The sequence below is a fragment of the Barbus barbus genome (genome assembly GCF_936440315.1).
Source record: "Barbus barbus genome assembly, chromosome: 32".
NCBI lineage: Eukaryota > Metazoa > Chordata > Actinopteri > Cypriniformes > Cyprinidae > Barbus > Barbus barbus.
This window is the reverse complement of record NC_136760.1, coordinates 7,050,780-7,072,746: the sequence shown is the minus strand read 5'-3', so window position 1 is coordinate 7,072,746 and position 21,967 is coordinate 7,050,780. Positions and strand designations below refer to the sequence as shown.

General features: G+C 35.7%; 3 protein-coding genes across 5 annotated transcripts in view; 2 read left to right on the top strand and 1 right to left on the bottom strand.

Annotated features, from left to right (window-relative positions):
- Positions 1 to 4,893, bottom strand: part of LOC306851969 (rho GTPase-activating protein 17-like) — a 28,316-nt gene extending 23,423 nt beyond the window's left edge. The window contains exon 1 of one of the 2 annotated variants that reach the window (XM_079388516.1): positions 4,278 to 4,893. In XM_079388516.1, coding sequence (XP_079244642.1) covers positions 4,278 to 4,330 — 53 coding nt within the window. In that variant the 5' untranslated portion in view covers positions 4,331 to 4,893. The remainder of the gene's footprint in view (positions 1 to 4,277) is intronic. The other variant, XM_079388517.1, reaches the window with a different exon arrangement.
- A 575-nt stretch (positions 4,894 to 5,468) lies between these two features.
- Positions 5,469 to 13,380, top strand: LOC306851968 (leucine carboxyl methyltransferase 1-like). 2 transcript variants are annotated; one of them, XM_079388515.1, is made up of 11 exons: positions 5,469 to 5,509; positions 6,152 to 6,243; positions 6,337 to 6,458; positions 6,644 to 6,720; positions 10,109 to 10,170; positions 10,261 to 10,363; positions 11,626 to 11,746; positions 11,828 to 11,929; positions 12,662 to 12,753; positions 12,875 to 12,972; positions 13,065 to 13,244. In XM_079388515.1, coding segments are annotated over exons 1-11 (894 nt in total). In that variant the 5' UTR covers positions 5,469 to 5,507; the 3' UTR covers positions 13,088 to 13,244. The 2 variants fall into 2 exon arrangements, with proteins under 2 accessions (XP_079244641.1, XP_079244640.1); XM_079388514.1 differs by having other exon boundaries at positions 5,478 to 5,828; positions 13,065 to 13,380.
- A 2,572-nt stretch (positions 13,381 to 15,952) lies between these two features.
- LOC306852474 (aquaporin-8-like) lies at positions 15,953 to 21,740 on the top strand. The gene is made up of 5 exons (XM_079389337.1): positions 15,953 to 16,263; positions 17,383 to 17,509; positions 17,673 to 17,887; positions 21,097 to 21,231; positions 21,463 to 21,740. The coding sequence occupies exons 1-5, from the start codon at positions 16,001 to 16,003 to the stop codon at positions 21,503 to 21,505; spliced, it is 783 nt and encodes a 260-aa protein (XP_079245463.1). The 5' UTR covers positions 15,953 to 16,000; the 3' UTR covers positions 21,506 to 21,740.
- The last annotated feature ends 227 nt before the right edge of the window (positions 21,741 to 21,967 follow it).

Here is a 21,967-nt window from a genome sequence, read left to right as displayed (position 1 = left end):
AAAAATAAGTGCGATTAAAATGCGTTAAAAAAAATTTAACGCGTTATTTTTGTGTAATTAATTAATCTAAATTAACGCGTTAAAGTCCCGGCCCTAATGTTAACATTTAGTGCTCAAGAAACATTTCTTATTATTATCAATGTTAAAACTGCTTAATATATTTGTGGAAAGAGTGATACATTTTTCTGCATCCTTTTTTTCCAAGTAAGTTCAAAAGAACAGCATGCATTAAAAATAAACATCTTTTGTAGCAAAATTTATTTACTGCATCCTTGCTGAATAAAAGAAAACTATGTCTACCTTTGCCATTTTTTTCCCATATATTATACACTGACTAAAAGAAGGCAGCAGGTCATAGGTCAGCTCACATCGACCTTGTCAGATCATAAACAGTTCAGCAGTGTGATTTAATAACAATCACTACAGAGCTTCATACTTCACTAACAGCTCAGTAAACTCATGGGCATATGTAAATTAATATTTGAGGCACGGCATCCAGGGTCATGAATATTACTCATTCACTGTGCCTGACACTTGATATTTGAAATTAAATTACTTTAAAAACAAACGATGCTTTGTAAGTTCATTACTATACGTACTGTAGATCTTCATTTAGAAGTATAATTTGACACCTCACATATTGTGAAAATACACTGTCTGGGCTGTCTAATGGCGGTGGATGTACCGCCCTCTTTATAGCAGACAGTCATTTTCTGAGGCCTAGAAAGATTGAGGGGGCTGTAAAGTTCCTGGTATTCCAAACTTTGCAACAAAATTATAAATCACCTCGGGTTATTTTCTTTTAAACTGAACAGGGATGACCTTGCCCCAGTTGGGCTCAGTGTGAACACTAGTAAACTGTTACCTACTGCCATTTCTCATGGTCATCAGGCTAGCCAAATGTCTCTGGTGGCTGATCGAATTGCACACGTTTAAAGGGAATGAGGCTGCAGACATGGATGCTAAAGGTCGGGTTAACCGCCAGTTAAATGAGCATAGCTGATAGGCAGGTGCATCCCTCCTTGTATGATTGGTTAGAAAACTAAAGTGAAAGGCATGTTATCTCTGATACATCTATTCAAGCAAGAAAGTAATTCTCTGCTAGAAATGTTACAGTTCATTTAGTTATGTGGCCTGTTCAAAAAAGTTAGTATGATTGATACAAACTTAATTTAAAGTCTCTATTAAGCCTACTCAAAAGGCTTAAAGTGAACAAAATATTGTTTGACGTGAGGAAGAAGAAAAACAGCATTTATAGCTTTAACACCTCCCTGAAAGACCTGTGCCCTGTATGTTGAGAATTTACAGGCCCATTTACCCTCAAGCAGCTTGTGCAGAAAGAAGAATGCAGTTTGAGGCTTTATCAACAGTCAGAGGAGTCAGAAGTGATGACCATGCACATGCCATTTCAATGTAGGATACAAAGTATGAGCTCAAAGGACACGTTGGCTGACAAACAAACATTAGAAAATACAATAACACACGTAACATCCAAGAACTGAACTAAGAACAGCCAGGATGTTCTTAAGTGTACCTATGAAGGAGGAATGTGTGTGGTAGCAATGGAAGGCAGACTTATTCATAATGTCTGATCCCTGACATCCCCAACATGATGTATTACAGTACATATACTGAAATGTTCTAAAACAACATGTTGTCACATAGCTGTTTATTATTGAACCGCTGATTCAAAAGTGAATCGTTCAGTCGATTTGTGAACAAATAGTTGAAATGAATTATCGTTTGAACAGATCTGACCAAATTTCAAATTCCCAAGAATGATTCGTTCATGAATTAGACAAGGCTAGTCTTAAGGTGCATTAACTGCTTAGACTAGTCTTAAAAGGAAGTCATCTTTCTTTCTTTTTTTCTTTAAGACTGGTCCAAGTGCTAGTTTGTCAAACTAGGTATTTGTCTTAACATAAGTGGTTATGTTTATGCAACTGGCAACAAGTAGGATATCAGAAACTTTATTTTAGAGGCACAGCATACAGGTTCTGGTCATAAAATTAGAATATCATGAAAAAGTTGATTTATTTCAGTAATACCATTCAAAAAGTGAAACTTGTATATTAGATTCATTCATTACACACAGACTGATATATTTCAAATGTTTATTTCCTTTAATTTTGACGATTATAACTGACAACTAATGAAAGTCCCAAATTCAGTATCTCAGAAAATTAGAATATTGTGAAAATGTTCAATATTGAAGACCCCTGGTGCCACACTCTAATCAGCTAATTAACTCAAAACACCTGCAAAAGCCTTTAAATGGTCTCTCAGTCTAGTTCTGTAGGCTACACAATCATGGGGAAGACTGCTGACTTGACAGTTGTCCAAAAGATGACCATTGACACCTTGCACAAGGAGGGCAAGACACAAGAGGTCATTGCTAAAGAGGCTGGCTGTTCACAGAGCTCTGTGTCCAAGCATATTAATAGAGAGGCGAAGGGAAGGACAAGATGTGGTAGAAAAAAAGTGTACAAGCAATAGGGATAACCGCACTCTGGAGAGGATTGTGAAACAAACCCCATTCAAAAATGTGAAGGAGATTCACAAAGAGTGGACTGCAGCTGGAGTCAGTGCTTCAAGAACCACCACGCACAGACGTATGCAAGACATGGGTTTCAGCTGTCGCATTCCTTGTGTCAAGCAACTCTTGAACAAGAGTCAGCGTCAGAAGCGTCTCGACTGGACTGCTGCTGAGTGGTACAAAGTTATGTTCTCTGATGAAAGTAAATTTTGCATTTCCTTTGGAAATCAAGGTCCCAGAGTCTGGAGGAAGAGAGGAGAGGCACATAATCCACGTTGCTTGAGGTCCAGTGTAAAGTTTCCACAGTCATTGATGGTTTGGGGTGCCATGTCATCTGCTGGTGTTGGTCCATTGTGTTTTCTGAAGTCCAAGGTCAACGCAGCCGTCTACCAGGAAGTTTTAGAGCACTTCATGCTTCCTGCTGCTGACCAACTTTATGGAGATGCAGATTTCATTTTCCAACAGGACTTGGCACCTGCACACACTGCCAAAGCTACCAGTACCTGGTTTAAGGACCATGGTATCCCTGTTCTTGATTGGCCAGCAAACTCGCCTGACCTTAACCCCATAGAAAACCTATAGGGTATTGTGAAGAGGAAGATGCAATACGCCAGACCCAACAATTCAGAAGAGCTGAAGCCCACTATCAGAACAACACGGGCTCTCATAACACCTGAGCAGTGCCACAGACTGATCGACTCCATGCCACGCCGCATTGCTGCAGTAATGCAGGCCAAAGGAGCCCCAGCTAAATATTGAGTGCTGTACATGCTCATACTTTTCATGTTCATACTTTTCAGTTGGCCAACATTTCTAAAAATATTTTTTTTTTTGCATTGGTCTTAATTGATATTCTAATTTTCTGAGATACTGAATTTGGGACTTTCATTAGTTGTCAGTTATAATCATCAAAATTAAGGAAATAAACATTTGAAATATATCAGTCTGTGTGTAATGAATGAATCTAATATACAAGTTTCACTTTTTGAATGGCATTACTGAAATAAATCAACTTTTTCATGATATTCTAATTTTATGACCAGCACCTGTATATAAGGCAGCAACGAATCCTACTAACAATAATCAATTAATGCCACTCTAAAGTATTTATGTCCAAAAAGTTATGCATCTAAAAATAATCTGTGGTCAAAGAACTGCATAATCGTATAAAAATATATACCATTTAAATACTTGCTGTTATACTAACTGGTAAATTGCTCACACTGACTTTAAATAATTTTAAATAGTAATAATATTTTTCTTAATGTTTTTTTTTTTACTGTATATTTAAAGGGGACAAATAATGCGATCGATTCATTGTTTTTGAACAGATCCGACTCATTAATTGCAAAGATCCGATTCAATAGAAAGATTCATTTACAAATCAGACATCTCTAATCTTCAGTAGTTTATCAGATAGCTTATCTTAAACCACAACCCATTAAGATTTAGTATTACATAGTATCCGCAACAAATCTAACAGTTAATAATCAAATCAAAAGTAGCAAAAAGTTGAGTTTGTAGTCAAAATTACGTACTCTAAATAACGCATATAATGTAAAGCAACGAAGAAAGTTTACTCTTTAGCTAACTGCTGTTATTCTAAGCTGTAACGTTACATCGAACAGATGTAAGGCAGCAACCGCCTTGACAACATGACAACATACCAAACCATGACAGAGCTACCCGTGCCCATCCATGAGAGGGCAAAACCGAATAAACACTTTAAATCTGTACTCACCTGCCAACTGTTTGATTGGCGAGCTGTCTCATCCGATTGAACTGTTTCTTCATTTTAGTGGCGTCGGCCTCAAAACCCAGTTTTTAAGACGAGGAGAGCGTGTTCGTCGATGCCTCATTAGCCGAAAGATCCTTGAGCACGATGGTGTGGATAATTACATTAAAACAGCCCGGTGTACGGTTAGCTCCAGCAGCTAGAAAACTAGCCGATCGGGAGAGAAAAAACAGTAGTGTGGAAAAAGTTAGCTCCGGTGGTGAATAGCGGTGCTCGTTTCATGTCATTCCGTGCTGCAACTGTTCTCGTGAGCGGCGTCAGCCCGTGACATCTACGGGAGCGAGTGGAAGTGCATGGCAGCGGGAGGATCACTGCATCGGTGTCGGTACTGAGTGTGTTTCACAGCTCGGATCAGCGCTGATCGTGATGGCATTAATGTGGACACAGAGGCTGTCTCGAAACCCTGTGCGCTGACTTTACAGACAGCGTTATTGAGCGTCTGTGATTTCCAAAAATGCTGTCTGTATAGGCAGCTCCGAAGGATTTGAGACGCAGCCTACGTAGAGTTCATTGTCCAATATTAGCACACACTCCCTGTATGGACTGCAGGAATTTTACATCTGAAGGATTCTCTTCGTGTTTGGCCAAAACTGTATTTTTTTTCTGTTTACCGCGTAAATAATTATATATTCATTTTTCATTTATATTACGTGATTTTTTATAAGATATTTTGTCCCTCATGTTACTTGTTTGCGATTGTATTGTCTATTTTAATACTTTAAGTACTGTATATGTTCTGGAAATGTTGTAAAAGCTGAAAATAGTGCTAATAAAATAAAATAAAAATTAGTTTCTGTATTTCTATTTATAATTTGCACTCATTGACAGCTGAAGCTATCCAAATCTACAATAACGCGGTTAAAACGTTATCTGATTTGTTTGTTTTATAGTTTGTTAGTTTAATGTGTGGCATTCGTCTAATGGAAGCACTAAGTGATATGTTTTTATAGTCCTAATATTTATAAACCATCTGTATCTAACGCGACATTTTCCCGTTATCATTTGATGCAGGGTTTTAACATTGTTGTGAACAATAATATAAAACGACGGAGTATTTATGAAACGATTTGCAAAATCATAAGCGTAAACATCTACACATAAATGTGAATTAAATGCACTGGCATGCGCAGTAATGCCACGAGATGCATTATGGGAAAGATTCCTCAGCGGAAGTAGATGTAAATGTGTTTTGGTCCAGTTTTGCGCCTGTGAAAATCAGTATGCTTGATTTAAATAAATGTGCTTGAAAAAACATTTAAAGAATGTGTTGATAACCTTGGCGATGAAGAATTGAATCCGCGGCGTTTTTCGAAAGTCTATCAGTTTGGCTAACATTTAGCATTTGTGTTTATACAAATACAGCATGTATATGTAACGCAGTGTTTATCAGTATTGCTTCAAATAAGTGTCCATGGCATCCAAACAGCCATTTACAGATTCTGACATTACTGATGAAGCAATCAGAGCAACTTGCGACGATGCATCGATATGCAAAAGGTAGCACGCCACGGCGTACAGTGATCAATAATAAAATTATTAAACATGATTTGCTGTGTTTTTAAATACTGTGCTTCTCTCTTGACATTCAACTGCAGTGTTATTGAGCATCCTGTGTATCATCAAAATGGGGCAAATATATTTCAGCCGTGGTCATGCATAATGTCACTGATATAAATAGCTGTATATAATACTTAAAAATTAGTTCATCATTTACAGATTATAAAATATGTTTATGGTCAAGAGCAAAGCTGTAATACTATTTGTTATCAACTTACAATAATTATTTAATATTTCCCATAACTTTTTATTTTGTTTTATAGGTTTGCTACCAGTAAAGGTTACTGGACTGACCTCTACGTCCAGTATTTTGTGAGACAAATAGGTGAACGTAAAGCACCTGAGATCAACAGAGGTAAGGCAGATTGTTTAAATATCTCCCCCTGCTGGTTAATATTTGCAGCTGCGTTTAATCAAATGCGCTATTGTTTTATTAATTGTGCTGTAGGTTATTATGGTCGTGTCAGAGGGATGAATCTTCTTATTGATGCTTTTCTTAAGAACACGCAATGTGATTGCCAGGTGGTGAATCTTGGGGCAGGACTGGATACTACTTTTTGGAGATTAAAGGTTGTTTTTTGTCATATTTAGCTACTTCAAGATTCAAAAGGAAAGCAATAATAATACATATATTAGTTATATATATATCTTTTTTAATAAGGAATAAGATATATTCTTGTACAGACTGTATATTTTTGATAAACAATCAAAGTATTATATGTTTGCCAAAGTGCATGTACTATCTACATTTTTAGGATGAAAACATTATGCCAAAAAAGTTCTTCGAAGTTGACTTCCCAACGATTGTTGCCAGAAAAATACACCACATCAAGTAAGGCGTTTTTACTGTTATAATATGATTAGTGTTATTATTTTCAGTAAATTGCTTTTTAAAGATAACGTGAATGATTTTGGATGTTCTTTTAGTCATATTCCTGTAGAGGGAGCAGTTTCTAGGACCCTCTGTCTAAAGCACTGGTCTCAAACTCAATTCCTGGAGGGCCACAGCTCTGCACAGTTTAGCTCCAACCCTAATCAAACACACCTGATCCAGCTAATCAAGCTCTTCAGGATCACTAGAAACTTCCAAGGAGGTATGATTTGAAGCTGGTTGGAGCTAAACTGTGCAGAGCTCCAGGAATTGAGTTTGAGACCAATGGTCTAAAGTATATCCACCCTCCAAAGCATGTTTGGATCGTATATCTGTCATCTATTTTGTGGTGTATAAAATTTTATCAGTTCTTTGGAGCACTTTATCATTTTAAAGTACCCCACCTTTGAAATAATACTGTTCAATACCTGTTATGCATATGACTTGTGGAGGAGGATGTTTTGTCATGGGTTGGCGTTAATTTTTTAAATGCTACATAACAACAGTCAGTGGAAATTGCGGTAGGTGTGGCTGTGCAACATACACAAGACTGCATTTACATTTAGCAGTGCATTTGCATTCAAACGCTTTTTATTCAAAGTGACTTACAATAGAGGAACATAAGCAATTTGTCAGCGAGCCAACAATATTCATAGTCTACAATGCCAGGTTTATTAGAAAGCTAGACTAGGAAACTATGGAATTATTTCTGTGTCTTTATTATTTAAACAAAAATTCTGTATTTGAGAGCAAAACGAATTATTTTGTAATTAAAAAATAAAAGTTTGCAAAAAAAGTCTTCTTAAGGTTCAAAATTAAAGTAATTGAAAACAAAATAATTTGCAGTGCGTGTAAATCTTTAAAAAATATATATTTTTCTTTGTGCACTTCAAAAACTTTTCATCACTAATCCACAAATGTTGCTCTCTTTCCTGCCTTCTTTTTTTGCGGGTCTAAAACTTTTGTTTGCGAGTTGAAAAGTTTTGCTTGCGAGTGAAGCTGTGTGTCAGTGGGCGGTCTCTACGCACCAGGATGAAAGGCCCTTTTCTATTGGCCACTCTCGACTGAAGTGACAGGTTGACCACGCCCACTACGCTTTCCCGCCACTGACAGAAGAGTCAGAAATTAAGTCATTGCAAATTATTTTGTTTTCAATTACTTTAATTTTGAACCTTAAGAAGACTTTTTTTTGCTAATTTTATTTTTTAATTACAAAATAATTAGTTTTGCTCTCAAATACAGATTTTTGTTTGAATATTAAAGACACAAAAATAATTCCATAGGAAACAATCTAGAGCGGACGTGAAATGCAAATAAAAGGAAGATTTTTGTATGAGTTTAAGTGCTTCGGTTTAAGAGTGTGTATGTAAGTGACAGAATAGAAATACATACACTGTGTCCAGAGGGAATTACGCAATACAATACTATCCAACCCTCAGTGCATTAGATAACAGAATACCAAAGTGTCATCTGCAAACAAATGGTACTAGACCTTTCTCACAACCTTTTTTTGCAGTTGACTTTGCGTTGTATAAAGTCAGTTTCTCTCAAGTTCTCACAAAAAGTGTCCATGTTTTTTTGAGTAATATATTTACAGTTGTGGTCAGAATTATTGGCACCCTTGGTAAATATGACCAAAGAAGGCTCTGAAAATAAACCTGCATTATTAATCCTTTTGATGTTTTATTTAAAAAAAATCACAAAATTCTAACCTTTCATTGAACTAAAACAATTGAAAATGGGGAAAAACTCATTATGAAATAAATGTTTTTCTCAAATACACATTGGACACAATTATTGTTACCCCTAAACATTCTTATGAGTAAAATATCTCTGAAGTATTTTCCCATTCATATCCACAATTTTGAGCACTACAGGGTGATTATGAACATGAAATTATCCAGACATGGCTTCCTGTTTCACAGAAATATAAATAGGAGGGAAAACAAAGCCCAAATTCCCTCAATCATCCATCACAATGAGAAAAACCAAAAGAATATATTTCTGATGTGCAGCAAATGATAATTGAGCTTCACAAATTATTAAAGGGACTTTAAGAAAAGAGCTAGAGCAGTGAAAATCCCCATTTCCACCATCAGGGCAATAATTAAGGATTTCCAATCAACAGAAAATGTTACGAAATTGCCTGGAAGAGGACGTCTATATCGTCCTAATGCACGGTGAGATGGAGAGTTTAAGTGGCTAAATACTCTCCAAGGACCACAGCTGGAGAATTGCAGAAAATAGTTGAGTCTCGGGGTCAGAAAACCTTTAAAAAAATTGTCAAACAGCACCTACATCACCACATGTTCTTTGGGAGGGTTTCGAGAAAAAGTCTCCTAGCTCATCCAAAAGCAAACTCCAGCATATTCAGTTGTCAGACACGACTGGAACTTCAAATGGGACTGGCTTCTATGGTCAGATGAAACTAAAAAATTAGCTTAAACACTCAAACACTCAAGATGGGTTTGGTGAACACAGGGATAAAAAGTACCCCATGTGTACAATGAAATATACTGCTGTATTTTTGATGTTGTGGGCCTATATTTCTGTTGGAGGTCCTGGACATGACTCTGTTAGGAATCTTATAATGGGCCATGTTTGGATCTTCCAACCGGACAATAATCCAAACAAAAACCTCAAAAACAACACAAAAATGGGTCAAAACCAAGCTTCTGCTATGGCCATTCCAGTCCTCTGACCTGAACCCTGTAGAAAATGAGTGAGGTGAACTGAAGAGAAGAAGCACCGTCATGGAGCTGGGAATCTAAAGGGTCTGGAGTGATTCTGGATGAAGGAATGGTCTCTGATCTCTTGTCAGGTGTTCTCTAACCTCATCAGGCATTATAGGAGAAAATTAATGGGTGATTAATGAAAATTAATGAATAAAAGGGTGCCGTTAATTGTGGCCAATGTGTATTAGAGAAAAACATTAATTTCATAATGATATTTCCCCCCAAATATAATGATATTTCCCCCCATATTATCCAATGAAAGGTTAGATTTTTGTGATTTTTTTTAAATAAAAGATGAAAAGGATTAACAATGCAGATTAATTTTCACAGCCTTCTTTGATCATATTTACCAAGGGTGCCAATAATTCTGACCATGACTGTATTATGTAAGTATATTTTTGAGATTGCTATACAATTTAGTACAGAGGGGTGTTATAAAATTCAGGGGTCAGACGTGTACTTACAAGTTGTGTGATGATAACACATGAATGCCTTCGAAGATTGAAATCTGATAACTGATAATGATCATGAGATAAAAAATTATATTTTCCATAAAACAATTGAGTAAATGATTAACTTACTATCTATCTGTCTATCTATCTTATCTATTACAGGACGAAACCTCCACTATCAAAACCTTTGATTGAGTCCCACTCCACTGATTCACTCCTTCTGGGTATTGAAATCAAATTATAATGTATAGCATTTTACTTTGCTGTTGTGTAGTGATCTTTTTCACTTATTCAACTGTGTGTCTCTTTGACAGATGGTCACAGCCTGGACTCGGACAGATATTGTATCATCAGTGCTGATCTAAGAGACCTTCCTGCTTTAGAGGAGAAACTAAAAAAGTTCCAGATAAATCCAGAGTAAGTACTGTAACATCACAACCTTGGTTGAGTTGAATATAAATTCAGCATTTTTTCAGTTTTTCTATTGCACTGCTTTTTTGTGATGTTTTATCTACATGGATTATGTAGTAAGTGCAGTTGTCTTCTGAAAGGTTTGTGTTTAATTTGTCACCTCAGTTACACAAGTCAGTGACACAAAATCTTGGTTGAGTATCAGAACAATAGGTTGATTTGATTTACTAGAAGGTTAACTTCACGATTCTGTGCATCCTAGATAGGGTTGATCCATCCTGTTTGGCATCCCAATAGGAGTTGCACGCATCTGTTGTTTTGTTTTCGTGCATCTCTGCTGATGCCCCTGACGACAATAGTACACTCGGGAGCATTTAGAGTTTCCTCAGATGCGTCAATAAGTGCACGTTTTCTTTGATGTGAACTGATGAGACCAGAAGGAAGCTACCGTTCTAGAAGGTGTATGACATCAATGGCATCATTTCCAAGGCCTCTCACCTTGAGTTTTTTTTTTTTTTTTTTTTTTTTTTTTTAGCAACTTCCTGTTCAGTCCACCCAAACGTGGCGTCTTGATGTTTGCCAGCTTGTCTGCAAATCCCATTAGTGTCTCAGATGCTGAGTAAAAAATCTGGAAAATCTATTGTCATAGCACGCAAACCACTCTTCCAAAAACATGATTTCCTGCTATGTACTTTTAGATATTACCATAATGATTTGTTTTCAGGAACAAACTTCTTGTTTTGCTTTAATGCGCGAGTTGAACAAACTGTGATGTTCTCACAAGGAAAAAAAAAACTGATTCCGAAAAGAACTTAAACTTTTTTTTTAATACACGAAACATGTTTTTGGTAACAAGATTCGATTTAGTTAATGCATTAGGAATAATAAGCTAACAATGAACATATTCCCACAATAAATACAATAACATTTAAGAGTTTTCTGATGTTTTTGAAAGAAGTCTCTTATGCTTACCAAGGTTGCATTTATTTGATAAACACAGTAAAAACCATAATATTATGAAATATTATAACAATTTAAAATAATACAATTGTAATAAACTTTTAAAATGTAATTTATTTCTCTGATGACAAAGCTGAATTAAGAAGCCATTACTCCAATCTTAAAGGTCACATGATCCTTCAGAAATCATTCTTATATGCTGATTCTGTGCCCAAGAAACATTTCTCATTATTATCAATGTTGAAAACAGCTGTGCTGCTTAATACTTTCAAGGAAACTGTGAAAGTTTCCCGCTTCTCTCCTCCCAGGTTGCCCACTCTGTTTCTGTCTGAGTGTGTACTGGTGTACATGACCCCTGAGCAGTCCTCCAAACTGGTGCACTGGGTCGCAGACACCTTCTCCACGGCCATGTTCATTAACTATGAACAGGTGAGTTCATTACATTAAACAGCTTCATTACTACAGTCATGCTCTTGCTGTCTGCACCTCTAACTGTCCAGATCTTTTCAGGCGAACATGAATGATCGCTTCGGGCAGATCATGATTGAGAATCTGCAGAGACGGCAGTGCAATCTGGCTGGAGTGGATGTGTGTCAGTCTCTGGACTCTCAAGTATGACATCTTACATTTAGGACTAGCAACTTTAATTATAAGGTCATACTGTATGATTGTTGATTGTTCTACTCCATATAGTAAGACAGTGTCTTTCTATGTGCAATCAAAACATTAGACTGGGTTGTGCTTGGAATTCAAAGTTGTTTTCCTGCTCAAAATACAATGGGTGATCAAGACTCAGGAAAACAGAGCAGTTAAGCACAAGTCATTGTTTACTGCGACCACCACCAACACTTAAGTCTCACAAGCAGTATCAGTGCAAGTCTCTCAAGGTTAACACCAGCATAGTGACATTCTGTAGACACCCTAGAATATCAACATTACTTGATATTTGTGTTTAGATTGAAAATGTTGAAGTGTTTATTATGATAGCGTGTCATTTTAGTTGAATTAAAATACTAATGTAAATGTATTAAAATTTTGAATTAGTTTAGAACTATTCTAATATTTTCTGTTTTCATTTTAATTTAAAGTTTTAGTATTTTGTTGTGTTTTTGTCTTTTTTTATATATATTTCTATAGAATTTTTATTTACGTTTTCAGTTATTTTAATACTTACAGAGTTACTCTGAACAATAATTATAAATGTCGCCTTGGCAATTAGCTAAAATAAAGTATTTTTTTATATTAGATTTTATTTCAGATAACGTGTTTGAAGTAAAGAAAATCAAATGTTTTAATGGTTATAGTTTTAGTTAATGATAATCACCCTGATGTGTGTTTCCACAGAAGGAGCGCTTTCTGTCAGCAGGCTGGGAAAGTGTAAACGCACTGGACATGATAACGGTCTACAGCATGCTTCCTCAGGAAGATGTAGCTAGGTAGACAAGCCGACACTCAAGTACAGTTGTAATCAAGCGTATATTTATAACTTTCCAACCTGCGCCAGGAAAGTCTGAGATCAGAATCTCTACAATGACATTCTTTGTTTTACATTCACAGAATTGAGCGTCTAGAGTTTTTAGATGAAAGGGAACTTCTCGAACAGCTTCTCCAACACTACTGCATCTGCTGGGCTGTAAAAGATAAGTTCAATCTAGGTGAGGCTTCCATTTTAACCACTTAACTGCATTCTAGAGTTTCACGGATCATTGGACGTCACCTGTAACTAATAGCGGACTTCTCTTTTCAGGCCTCTCGCAAATTGGGTTTTAAACGTCAATAGGGACCTGGTTGTAAAAGTTTCATTTGAAACGACATCACCAAGAGTGGACGGGACGCTCTTCTTGACGCTTTTCAGAGGACAGAAAGGGGAAGTCATTTATATCTTCATTTCCATTTTGAAGCACAATAAAAATGGAGACTACTGGCATCAGCGTCTTTTCTTCTGTTTTACTTGTCTCCTTCTGTCTCCCATGTGACTGACGTGTCTCACTAAAGTGCCATATTAATTCTGGCATGTTGTACAAATGTATAGCATAGCTGTTATTAAACAATCTTGAAACATTCATAAGATGAACTATTTTGTTAGCTATGTGAATAGTAATGGGTTTTTATAAAACCACTGAATGGGGCATGATTTTATTGTTGCACTTAAGAATACCTTTTATTTGAAAGTATTTTACACAGTCTACATTGTGAAAAATGACAGAATCAAAATCCTTGGGAGAGAGATGCCTTTATCAAACCACTTAAATTTGTCATAAGCAGCTCTCAATTAAATATGTCACGATTATGATGAATTTAAGTTGGTTGATAATTATAGGTATTGAATTAAAAAACAACAAACTCATAAGTCATAATTTTGTGTCATACATTTCTTTTTGACTATACAGTAGCATTCAACACTTTGGGGGTCTTTTTTTTCATAGTACCATTTAACAGTTTTTTTTTTTGTTAGTTTGTTTGTTTTTTTAAGGACATTACCGTTTTTCTCGATTGCTAAAACACGTTAACCAGGCTTTTGAACTAAAATTTCAAAACCATAACACCATTTTTCAAAAAGCACATCAATTTTGCTGAACTGTAATCACTATTCCCCTGCTTTAACACACGAGTCAGATTTGGTGAACTGTTACTGCGAAACTCTACACCCAAATCCCTACATTTGTCAGTGCTTACACCATGTGCTCATTTAGAAAGCACTAGCATTCAATATTGTTCACTCAAATCTGCACAGTTTGAGGTCAATTAGCACATATTTACCCAAGTGGAAACACAGCAATCAGAACCTTCGATGGATAAAGGGCCAAAGTCACCTTACAGTTTTTCTCAGTGGCTTTGGTGCATTTCTCGAATCAGAAATGAAATTCTCAAAATGTATTTTATAGTTCTCTGTGCTATAGTCTTACACCTCAAAACCTCAAGTCATTAGTTCAATTTAGGCCAATTTAGCCTGTGATGTTGAAGAGGTTCTTTGGCCTGTCCCAGGCCAAAGATGGGTATACTGGGGCAGTTATTTTTGTTGTTGTTTGTTGTATTGTACTGTACTCTACAGTACATTAAATTGAGGAATAAAACATTTGGGGAGTACCACACTTATTACCCGGTTTTGTAGTATTGTTTTGAATTGATCTCATCAGTGTGTAAAACTGTTGTAGTGTGTGTCATGTCTGAGAGCTAAGTTTGGTTTTTCAGCACGATTGAGTTGTATTTTTACGTGGAGAGCTTCATTTTGACCTGAATATAGGAAGTTTGGGGGAATTGAGTTAGAAGTTATGGATTTGTGTTTAGAGTTTCGCAAAAAATGGCAGTAAAGACATTCATAATGTCATAATGATTTCTATTTTAAATACATGCTGTTATATTGAACTTTCATCAAAGAATCCTCATTGAGAATATTAAGCAGGACAATTGTTTTCAACATTGATAATAATAGGAGAAATGTTTTTTAAACAAAAAAATATATTTTCTGAATGATCATGTGACACTGAAGTGAAGTGACATTCAGCCAAGTATGGTGACCCATACTCGGAATTCGTGCTCTGCATTTAACCCATCCAACGTGCACACACACAGCAGTGAACACACACACACACACACCGTGAACACACACCCGGAGCAGTGGGCAGCCATTTATGCTGCGGCGCCCGGGGAGCAGTTGGGGGTTCGGTGCCTTGCTCAAGGGCACCTCAGTCGTGGTATTGAGGGTGGAGAGAGCGCTGGACATTCACTCCCCCCACCTACAATCCCTGCCGGCCGGGGACTTTGGATTACGAGTCCAACTCTCTAACCATTAGGCCACGACTTCCCCAAAGACTGGAGTAATGGCTGCTAAACTTCAGCCATCACAGGAATAAATTACATTTTAAAATAAAATATTAAAATACAAAAAAAAAAGGTTTTTAAATGGTAATAATATTCCACACTTGTACTGTATTTTTGATATAAATGCAGCTTTGGTGAGCATAGGAGACTTCTTTCAAAAACATTAAAAAGCTTACGATCCTAAACTTTTGAACTGTAGACTAAGTGTTTTTTCAACGTCACAAATAATCACAAGGAAGTAGTTTTAGAAAACAAAAGGCGATTAAAAGACACACAAAAAGGAAACGTTTCCTCTTTAGCCATCAACGCCAGGCATCCTGCAGTCTTTCTCTGTATTCATTTTTGTCAGCGACTCCCTGAAGAAAAACATTAACCCAAACCGACCTTGTGCTGTTATTTACTGCCACAGGAACCTCTATTTAATGCATGAGAGTGAGAGCAAACGCGGTACCGCGATAAATGCAGATGACGTGCTGCAGGCCATGCTGAACTGCAGAGTGATCTATAATATGCCATTAAATTAGTAACCTTTGAGATACTGCATTAACTCTGATCAATTCAGTTGCATAAGACAGGCGAGCAGACCTTGAGTGACATGAGAGTTGGTTATGCACGTTTTTATTGTCCTCAGTTGTATAATAGCAGCCTGGTGGATGATAAGCAGTATCCTGAAGCCGTCAGCCCCCAAACAATGCTCTCTACTGCTGTAATTGTAAAGTGTTTTTCCCAAGCCACCAAGAGTGATGACGGGGGAGACTGTTGGCCCGCCTTACCACCACTCCACCCCATCCTCTGTCCACCTTTATCAGTACAAAGCCACAGTATGTGAGCACAGATCACCTGAAATTTCACACAGGCAAGATGACCTCAGCGGAGTCCAAGTCAGAGCTCTTCACAGTAGCCACTGGCGATGGAGGGGATGCCCATCAGAATCAACCTAAGAAGTTGTCCTTCTATGAGCATTACATTCAGCCGTGCCTGGCGGAGGTCCTTGGCTCCACTCTCTTCATGTTTGTGGGCTGTGTGTCGGTCATGGGTAACGTGGGCATCAGTGGGAGCATCCAGCCTGCCCTGGCACATGGACTAGCACTGGCTATAGTAATTGCCATTTTTGGAGAAATCAGGTAACCGCTTTATGTTCTGTGTGCTTGATTTAGCAAATGACTAGACATCGAAATAGAGAATAAAAATGAAAAATAATATATTTAAGTATTAAACAATGTTTAGAATATTTATATTAGGTTAAATATATTTATAATATTAAAAATATAACATCAAACATGTATTTTGCATTTACTTAAAATATCTGATTACTCTGCAAAAATCATATATTTTTAATTTCATGATTTTATAAATAATAAATCTATTAATAAATTATAATTTCATATTTTTGTTTGGTTTTGTCTTTCATTTAAAAATTATTTTAAAAATTATTAAAACTTATTTTTTATTTAAATGAAAACATTTTTACATTTAAAAGTATTTAATATTTTCTTGTAGGATTTTATTTTAGATTTTATTTTATCTTTTTTTTTTTAAGTGTATTAAAGTTTTTAACCTGTTTTATTTGGAGAAAATAACATGTAGCCATTCATGCCGAAGCAAAACTGTATAATTTATGCTTGATTGCTTACATTTGATTTAGAGATCAGAGATTCCTTTATTTGTCATTTTTATGCTTCACATAAAAATGAAATTATGTTTCACACGCCCACACCTCAGTAATTCAGTGCCAAAAAAAAGATATTATACAAATATCTAATAAATAAGAATACTAATAAATAAACTAAAATTAATTAAAATAGAATTTAAAAAGTACAGTCTTTTAAGTGTAGTTCAAATTCTCAAGTTAAGCAGTCTGATAGCTGTAGGGAAAAAGCTGTTTAACAGCCTAGAAGTCCTAGATCTGATACTTCTGTATCTTTTACCAGACTGCAGGAGTGTGAACATGCCTTGAAAGAAATGAGTCGAGTCCTTATAATTTCATATTTTTGTCTTTCATTTAAAAATGTAACTTATTTTTTATTTAAATGAAAACATTTTTACATTTAAAAGTATTTAATATTTTCTTGTAGGATTTTATTTTAGATTTTATTTTATTTATCTTTTTTTTTTAATGTATTAAAGTTTTTAACCTGTTTTATTAGGAGAAAATAACATGTAGCCATTCATGCCGAAGCAAAACTGTATAATTTGTGCTTGATTGCTTACATTTGATTTCCCTATCTGATCTTGTTTTCCAGTGGTGGTCACTTCAATCCAGCTGTGTCTGTGTGTGTTTACCTCATCGGAGGAATGGAATTGATGCTCCTGGTGCCGTATGTGCTGTCACAAATGTTAGGTGGAGTGATTGCTGCCGGCCTTGCCAAAGTATGTGTCTAATCTTCTCTATTAATATTTGTGACTTAACATGGCTTGACCTTGATGCGTAAATTACTGAAAGTTCAATCATTAACACTGATAACACTGACGGTAAAAATGTCCCTTTCCATGATTCAAGAGTTTTATTATTTATATATATTTTTTTATTTAGGCTGTCACTACGAATGAAGCGTTTGCAAATGCAACAGGAGCAGCGTTTAATGCCGTTCAGTCCTCTCATGGCACTGGTTCTGCGACTGTGGCAGAGATGATTATGACGCTCTTCTTGACTATGGTTGTGAGCATGGGTGCCGTGAACGGAAGGACCCGAAGTCAACTGGCTCCTTTCTGCATTGGACTCACTGTGACTGCAAATATTTTGGCTGGGTAGGAAGCTAATATTTCACGCAAACTACAAAAATAAATGATATAGCCTATTGTACAGAATACTGTGCTACATTATATTTTAAATAAAAAAAGTTAGTCTTCTGTTTTGCAGCCATAAAGAGCATGTGTGTTGAATATTAAAAATATATTAAATATAGGAATGACTGGAAACCACTGTTAGACATCGTTTAAACATCGGTATCTCGATTTTTTTGAGTCTCCAAATTTGACAGAGGTGTCAAGTAACGAAGTACAAATACTTCGTTACCTTACTTAAGTAGAAATTTTGGGTATTTATACTTTACTGGAGTAATTATTTTTCAGCCGACTTTTTACTTCTACTTACATTTTCACGCAATTATCTGTACTTTCTACTCCTTACATTTTAAAAATAGCCTCGTTACTCCTATTTCATTTCTGCTCGTTTTCATTCCGGCTTGTCATCGTCATGGGCGTTGCTAGGCCATTTTTAGGGGGGCTTTAGCACCCCTAAATTTCCCCCTAAAAATATTGCGATTCTTCCCCTTTAAATTTGAAACGGCAGCAGACTTCGGCTCCTCCCCATCTTTCTGCGCGTTCTTCAATCCACAGACTGCGGTCACGGTGGTGCAGAGGAGAGGACAAGGTGTGTGTTTATCGATAGATTGTTATAATATCTACATCTGTGCAGTTCTTTGTCTTAAATACAGTTTACAAAAAGTCATGGGAGAGCAATCGGTTTCCAATCTTCTATAAAGTTTTCGCTGCATTCACCACTCATCACACCACAGCTGTTTCCTTCAGCGAAAGCCCTTAACACATTATACGCGTACTTTATAAAACGATCACGTTATTGCTATTTTCATTTGAAAATTTAGCTTTCAATATAGAACTTAATATTACAGTGCATGTGGCATTAACTACCATACAGTTATGCATAGAAGTGATTAAAGACAGTGACAGACAGCACTCAGTCAGTGCACTCATTTTAATTGCATATCAGAGTGATTGACAGAGATTGAAACATTGTGTGTCCTTCTCACAGACTGCTTCAGTTTTGCTGTTTTTTTTTTTTTTTTACTTTTAAAAGTTAATCACAGCACCCACATAGTTTAATCCATTGTCCAGCCTTATAGCTGTGTTGTTTATATTGCTAATATGGATAGTCAGTATAAGTTTAAAGTGATATGATGTTTTATGTTTACAATTTTCTGTTTGTACTCGAGCATAGAAAAAGATTTGTACTAGTAATGCAAACAGTAACATTTTTGGTTTGTACAGTAAACAGGTGTGTGTGTGTGTGTGTGTGAGATCAGACTTGTATTTGGCTTGTACTCGGATGTTATACCCATCTATGCAATACAGTGGAATACTGCAATAAGTTTAGTATACCATCCTACCCTATTAATAATTTTTTTTGTAAATATTTATTTATTTTTTATTATTATACCATCATTGGGGGCTGAGCCCCCCTAAAATGAAAATCCTAGCATCGTCCTTGCTCATCGCTAAAAAAAAAAAATAAAAAAAATAAAAACCTATCCAGATAATTCGCGCCATCCGGATAGAGTGAATTGTGGTTGGATGAGAATATAAACCTACACTGTAAAAAAAATCTGTCAAATTTACGGTAAAAAACTGGCAGCTGTGGTTGCCAGAATTCTACCGTAAAAATACGGTAGCAACATTTTAGGTTTTACGGTTTTAACTTATATTTACAGTTAAATACCGTAATTTCTTTAACTGATATAATCTTAATATACCAACCTATTAAAGTACTGAAATCTGTTTTCTTCCTTTGAAATACACTGATAACCACCAAATGCAGATGATGATGAGAGTCATATGATGAGCCAAAGCCCATCACAAGCAACTTTTAAACAATAGCATATACAGAAGGTGCACAGTGTCATTCACACAAGCACTAAACACCATCATGGTGAGACTCCTTAAACTGAAATTAGATGTAACAACATTAGATGTAACATACAACCCTAATAAACATAACTGATAAGAAAAAAACTAAGAAGAAACATAGTTATTTCAAAGAAAAAACGTCAAATTCAAACAGAATTTGAAATGGAACGCAGGGAATTCTGGGAACGTCAGTTTACGGTTTTTCCCGTAATGCTTGGATGTACATTTACATTCCAATAAAGGTTATTGATGACATGCCTCTGAAGTTTGACTTTTTGCACCATTACAATACTTACAGGCAACTAGTCATCATATCTTCCGCTCCATGAACCACGTTAATGCTCAGTAGTACACATATATGGTTTTTTAATGTATTTGCATTGTACTAAAATGTGTTCATTTTCAGTGGGCACATATCCGGCTGAAACAGGTAGCCTAGAGCATCGCACATTTTTCAACATTAACATTTTAATATAACATTATAGTCATTATGGCCTTTAGAAAAATGTTTTTTTGAGGAGGTGGGGTAGTGCACAATAGGCCCCTGTGCCGCGGCCTAAGCTTTTGTCCTTAATTGCATTTTTTTCCCTTCCATTACTTTTACTTTTATACTTTAAGTAGTTTTGAAACCAGTACTTTTACACTTTTACTTGAGTAAAAAACTTGAGTTGATACTTCAACTTCTACAGAAGTCTTTTTAAACCCTAGTATCTATACTTCTACTTGAGTAATGAATGTGAATACTTTTGACACCAGTGAAATTTGATATACAGTAACTCTGATAATGAAATGAAACAAGTTCAGAAATCTTCTACTTGAACTATATAGATTGGTGTGAACTACAAGTTCACTACTGTAACAACTGTGAACATGGATGTTTTAATTTGAATTAAAAATGCTAATTTAATTATTATACAGGAAACTTTTGAATCCAAAACAGCTAATAAAAGTTGAAAAAATAGAACAAATACTTTTATATATAATTTATACATTCAAACGTATAAAACAATAGAAATATAAAAACATAAATCTGTAAATATGGCTGAGATCTTTCCTCATTTTCTCACTTGTTTTAATGTGGAGACAGAGGTGTCTTTAATGAACATGGCAACCAAATGAACTGAAAATCACAGGATATGTTACAGGAAACAAAGACATTAAACAGCCTTAGAACAATAATGCAATAGGAAATAATGATTCCTAACAATAAAATGTGCTAATGTGCTGTATTTGGGTCACTTTTTCAAGCCACTTTTTCTTCCAAACTCTCAGTTTTCAGTGATTTGACTGATTTTGTCTTCCATGTTGAACAGGGGTGGAATATCAGGAGCATGTATGAATCCAGCACGGGCCTTTGGGCCAGCAATAGTGTCCGGTCACTGGGAATACCACTGGATATATTGGGTGGGACCTTTAACTGGCGCTATGGTCACTGTCAGTCTTGTGAGGTATCCTTGCTGCTCACTTTTACCTTCCACAATGAATGATTTTCTTCATTTAGGAAGAGTGTGAAGTCATTGAGTATATAAAGATAACTGACTTTGAGGCTGATCGGATTGAAATAAGAATTAAAAGTTCATTTGGGTTTACAGTTTTTGTGTTTGAAACTTTCGATCCTGATATGTTATATTCGAGTATGAGTATCTGAAATATCTGAACAATTGCATTATTTGTTTTAGGTTGGTAGTGGGAGACAAGAAGATCCGTGTTATTTTCAAGTGATGGAGAGGGGCTCTCACAGGACCTCATGTCGCACACTTTTAAAGTCAAGATAACTTGTAAAGCATTGTATGATATTGTCAAACATTTATATTAGTGCAGTATATAGACCTAGACCTTTCTGTAATCTGATGCTTTGTTGTCTCTTTGCCAAATGTATTTCTTGTTTTAGTTTTTATAACCTACCATAATGTATTCTGATGTTTTCTGTTAATAAACTCTCTTTTGTTAGAAATTGCCTGCTTGTATTTCTTCACTTTGTATATCATTCATAAAGTGAACCTAAAATACTTAATTACTTTATCTATTTATTTTATTTGTTTTTATTCATAGACTATATATAATTACTACTCTTAACATTCCTATTATTAATATAATATTTTTTATTTAGAAATCAAAACATGATCTCTCATATACAATTACTACTATTAATATTCTTATTAATATATATTTTAAACCAAATCA

What these genes read in the sequence shown, in the direction of transcription:
- LOC306851968 (XM_079388514.1), top strand. Translation starts at nt 5,743, where the DNA reads ATGGCATCCAAACAGCCATTTACAGATTCTGACATTACTGATGAAGCA. An exon ending in AGCACCTGAGATCAACAGAG is followed by an intron (nt 6,244 to 6,336) that starts GTAAGGCAGATT and finishes ATTGTGCTGTAG; the next exon opens with GTTATTATGGTCGTGTCAGA. An exon ending in CTACTTTTTGGAGATTAAAG is followed by an intron (nt 6,459 to 6,643) that starts GTTGTTTTTTGT and finishes CTACATTTTTAG; the next exon opens with GATGAAAACATTATGCCAAA.
- LOC306852474 (XM_079389337.1), top strand. Translation starts at nt 16,001, where the DNA reads ATGACCTCAGCGGAGTCCAAGTCAGAGCTCTTCACAGTAGCCACTGGC. An exon ending in GCCATTTTTGGAGAAATCAG is followed by an intron (nt 16,264 to 17,382) that starts GTAACCGCTTTA and finishes CTTGTTTTCCAG; the next exon opens with TGGTGGTCACTTCAATCCAG. An exon ending in GTCACTGTCAGTCTTGTGAG is followed by an intron (nt 21,232 to 21,462) that starts GTATCCTTGCTG and finishes TATTTGTTTTAG; the next exon opens with GTTGGTAGTGGGAGACAAGA.